We start from the raw sequence: 4,604 nt of genomic DNA on the forward strand, positions 1-4,604 counted from the left end.
TTTTGCAAGTTGACTCATATTGGTCATGACTCAGATAGCCAGCCGTATTAGAGCTTGTGACCAATCTTGAGACCGATCTTGACTCACGATCTTACTTCCACATAAATCTCGAACATGGTACAAGGAGAAGGGGTGTGTGCGTGGGGTGGGGTGGGAGGGGAGGGGGGGTATTGTCCTTTTATTCAGCCTTGGTGTATATATGGTCATCAAAAATCGTTTCATCGTGGTATAATTCCCGGATTCCCACTCTCCCTCTAGTCTATTCTGTCTCTAACCATGCTTCTCACATAGACTCAGCCGCCCTCTCTTCTTCAATCGCTTGCTTAATCCATGGATGCTCAAGAACATGGTCAATGGTAAACCGCTCCTCGACGTTGCGATCTAGCATATGACGAATCAGGTCGATGCTATCGTCACTAACGACATATGGCACACGCAAGTCGTGGTCGATGATCTCGTCAATGGTGTAGAACGGGTTCTCCTTGTAAATAATAGTGTAGAGCAGAATGCCCAGTGCCCATACGTCCTGCTCTTTGCCGTTGTAAGGCTTGCCAGCAAGGACTTCAGGGGCCGCGTAGTCTGCAAATATAACGAGGAGTTAGTAGACAAGATCAAAATACAGCGATCGAGAAAGACTCTTTCCAAAGAAAGCAACCCACCAATAGTGCCGACAAACACGTTAAACGGGCCGCTCTTAATGTATGCCGCGCTTCCAAAGTCAATCAATTTGATAACACCCTTTCCGTCGAGAATCATGTTCTCATCCTTGATATCGCGATGCACCACCTTAGCCACATTGTGAAGATGATCAACGGCTCTTGCGACTTGGAGGAAGATGCTACGGCACTCAGCCTCGGGCATATTTGCTGCACGCAGCTCAATGTAGTCAAATAGGTCCATACCAGGCAGACCATGTGGCACCATTTCGATGTAGTAGTTCTCATTATCCTCGAAGAAACACTCCATCTCGACGATGTTGGGGTGTTCGTATTCAGGCCGCCGCAGATACGACATGACATGAATCTCGAGAGGTACTGTTCCTAGACGGCGGTCGCGCGTCCACGTGTCTACCAGGATGCGGCGCTTAGTTACATACTTGAGCACCGCCTTCCGGCCAGTGGTGTTGTGACGGGCGAGCTTGACTTGGCCATAGGCGCCCTGGCCCATGTCCTCAAGTATTGTATAATCGCTGATGTGAGCCTTGACACGGGTACCTGGCTTGTGGTCGGATGAGGCCGCAGCACTAGCAGTAGTGCCAGTGGTAGACCCATCCGCCAGCTCCTTTTTAGAGGCCTCAGACAAAGTGATTCGTGCTTTGGCTGCGGAAACTGAATCAGCATCAGGCTTGATAGAAGCTATAGGCTTCGACTCAGTAGGCACGGGCTTGCTAGTGGTCATGGTTCCTGTTTTGCCATCCAAGGATAGCGGGGGTACTATGCTAGGCAGGGCCTTAGGCGAGGGCTGCTTGGGCTCAATAGGCTCGTCGGAATCAGAGTGCATGTCGACGGGACTACGAGACTCAAGCTGGCCAGGCGATGGCTGATGCAGAGGCGACATGGTTGCAACTACGGGCGGAGTGCCATGCTCGTGAGGGACCTGGCTACAATGCAAATGGCGAGAGTACGTTACCCATAAAGCATAGACAGTCTCTACGGTCTGCTGGGGCTTGGTAGTAGGCGACATTGACAAGACCTCATCTTCTTCGTCAACTTCTTCTAGGCTGCTGCTGCGCACGCCATTAACCTGCTTCTCCCCCTGAATAATACGCATTTGGACATCAACTTTGAGCTCTGAGCCATCGCGATGCTTGGCAGGGATCCCCATAGGGTACAGGAAGGCATTAGATGCATCTGGCTGGTGTTCACGCAAGGCAAGCAAAGCCGAAGCTTTACGAAAACTAGTCTCTGGAATAACCAACCCAGGGGCAAGATCGACGCCATCTTCCTCAGTCAGAATTTTGAGCAGCTTGTCAAAGTTGGTGACCAAAGAAGAAATAGGCCTTCCGTCGGGCTTTTCCCAGCCAAAAAGCGAGCCGCAAAATACAGAGTTGGTGCTCTTGACCGTGAGTGTCTCTGGGGAGATGACAATGATACCAGCCATGTGAGGGAAGCTAGACACACGAAGCTCCAGCGACCCCCGCACCTGTTCAACAGTACATGGAATGTTGACCTTGTTTGAGTAGGGACAAGTGTAGAATCTGCGACGCGCAATTTGGGCATAGTCAATCGGGCCTTCTCTAGGATCGATGCCCTGACGTGGGATTCGTGGAATTAACACATTGGCCGGCATCCCAGGTTTGATAGACTCAGTGCCCCAGACCGTCTGGCATGCTCCGGTGACTTTTTCGATAGTCCCGCTGGCATTAAGCGTGATGATGGCCGAATCCTCGTGAATTTCTTCTACAACCCAAATTAGGCCCACGCGCTTTTCCTTGACCCAAATACTGGCAGATCCAGTGATGCCATTGCGCTTCTGAATGGGGACGACGTCACCACACAACAAAACACCACGAGAGAGATTGTTGCGATGATGCGTGGCAGTACGAGTCCGCGGAGGGTTAGGATCCCCGTTGTGCACAGTTTGGGCTCTTCTAGACGCCTTAGTGCCTGTAGGCATGATAGAGCCGGGAGCACCCATTAAACGAGAAGCGATTCCAGACTGAGTACCTATTAATGCCGAGGCTGCAGCAGCGGCAGCGGTTGGTGCGTTTAGCCGGTTTGTCCCATCCTTTTCCACCTCAGCTGGGTCAAGATAACGCAGTTTCTTTTCCAGCCAGGCTCTGCGCTCTTCCTGGACAACCTCAAGGATACCAATCTTGCGGATTTCGGTCTTGGTGACGCCAAACAGAAGGCAGGCCAGGTCATTGGCTGATAAAATGGTCCACGGTGGCTTTGCCTCTGTGGTGAAAATAGCTTGAGCGGCAGGAACCCAGCGAGTGTTGTGTCCATGAACGCTAGACATTGTTCGTGAGGGGAACGCAGACAGAATGGGTGATGAGGTTTCCAGCCCATCGGCAGTGGGTTGTTTCTCGAGGAAGGTTTGCTCGGAGGCAGGTACTTTGGAGGGTACTACACTAGGTAGGACATCGGTCAAGGTGCGCTTTAGGGAGGATGGCCTGGCGGGGGCTATAGTATGTCGAGGACGAGGGTCGCTATTAGAACTGGAATCATCAATGGCCTTGGGGGATTTGCTGGAGACGGATGGCGACAAGGTATCTTGTTGATGGCTGGTTTTGGGGTGAACCTCCAAGCCCTCGGGAATGACTTGAGAGGCAAGAGTAGCATGTGAATCTAGAGCGATGCGCTCAGGGCTGGCAGTGCGAGGCCCAAAGGCAAAGCCAAACCCACGATCTATTAGGCTAGGCTTGTTGACATCGCGAAGATCAACCATGCTGGAAGAACCATGGAGATGATCGTGGGACAGGTGTGCGTGGGCTGATCGAGAGCCGTCTGAATCTTCGCCAGTCATCCAACGAAGACCGCGATGTGACGTTTGGCGGTTTTCATCTGTCTGGGCAAAGGAAAAGGAATGTAGAGACTCGGAGGGGAAGCGGGAGAGGTCTTCCAAGAAGAGGGGAGAATTAGGCCCGGGCCCAGGGCCGTTGCCGTTGCTAGGGCCAGGCAGAGATATTTGCATGGAAGCGGATCTTATAGCGGCAAGAGAGGGGCTTCTCGAAGGAGGTGCGGAGGGGTGGGCATGGGTCCGAACAGAATGCTGCTGCCAGATTCGCCGCAAGGCCGAGAAGCCATGTTGGTCGTGTTGGGAGATGATGGGCGATCTGGGGAAGCGTGGGGTGTGTGAGCTTCAAGAGTGAGCATGGACAGCGCAAGTGTGGGCGTGGGGCAAAGATAGAGGAGAGAGGATTGTTTGTGGGTTGTTGTGTGGATAAAGGTAGAGACAAAAATAGAGCCGAGCGGAGGGGCACAGAAACAGAAAAGACAGAGGGGATGGTGGCAATGGACGATGGCTTACCTGGAAGCCGCTTCTAGCTCGGCGGTCGCATCTGCAGAATGCCTTAGGCGGGAACGGTCCAGGCCGCCGCCGTCCGACGTAGAAGCAGAGGCAGGGCTCGCACTAGACACAGGACTAGAGACAGAAGCACCGGCAGTAGCGGTAGCAGCAATGCTCAACAAACTGCCTGTGCTACGGTTTTTGGGGAGTTGTAGGGGCGGTAAAAGAGAGGCACGGGCTGGGTCTAGGTCGGCATCGGGCTTTTCAGGCTGGGCATGTGGTTGTGACAAGGAGGGTGGTTGATTTTGGATGTGACTCTGACTGTGACTGTGACTGTGACTGCTCTGGCTACAAGAAGGACCTGAGACTGAGATGTGATCGTCGATTGCCATGGCTGAAGAAGGCGATAGAGACCAAGAATGAGCGAGAAAGAGACGCAGAAAAAGAAGAGAGATATAGAGACGACCGTTGATGAGGTTACCGAGAGTAGCGCCTAGGGGAGAAAGGCGACAGACAAGAAGTCAGTATCGAGGGATTGAGTTGAGGTGGTGCAGCAATAGAGAGAAATAAATGAAGGAGATAGAGAAAGTGTGTATATGATAACGCAAAGATCGATAAGGAAGGATAAGAGAAGCGGCCAAAAAATAAGGAAG

At 52.4% G+C, this 4,604-nt stretch overlaps 1 protein-coding gene across 1 annotated transcript; it reads right to left on the reverse strand.

Moving 5' to 3' along the window:
• Positions 1 to 283: 283 nt before the first annotated feature.
• On the reverse strand, positions 284 to 4,343 carry HOO65_020259 (Serine/threonine-protein kinase ppk6; the record flags this gene model as incomplete). The annotated part of the gene is made up of 3 exons (XM_071006302.1): positions 284 to 579; positions 660 to 3,802; positions 3,973 to 4,343. 3 exons carry the CDS (start codon positions 4,341 to 4,343, stop codon positions 284 to 286), a joined length of 3,810 nt encoding a protein of 1,269 aa, XP_070860897.1.
• Positions 4,344 to 4,604: the final 261 nt, after the last annotated feature.

Source organism: Ceratocystis lukuohia (assembly GCF_044167205.1).
Source record: "Ceratocystis lukuohia strain C4212 chromosome Unknown Supercontig2_pilon, whole genome shotgun sequence".
Lineage (NCBI taxonomy): Eukaryota > Fungi > Ascomycota > Sordariomycetes > Microascales > Ceratocystidaceae > Ceratocystis > Ceratocystis lukuohia.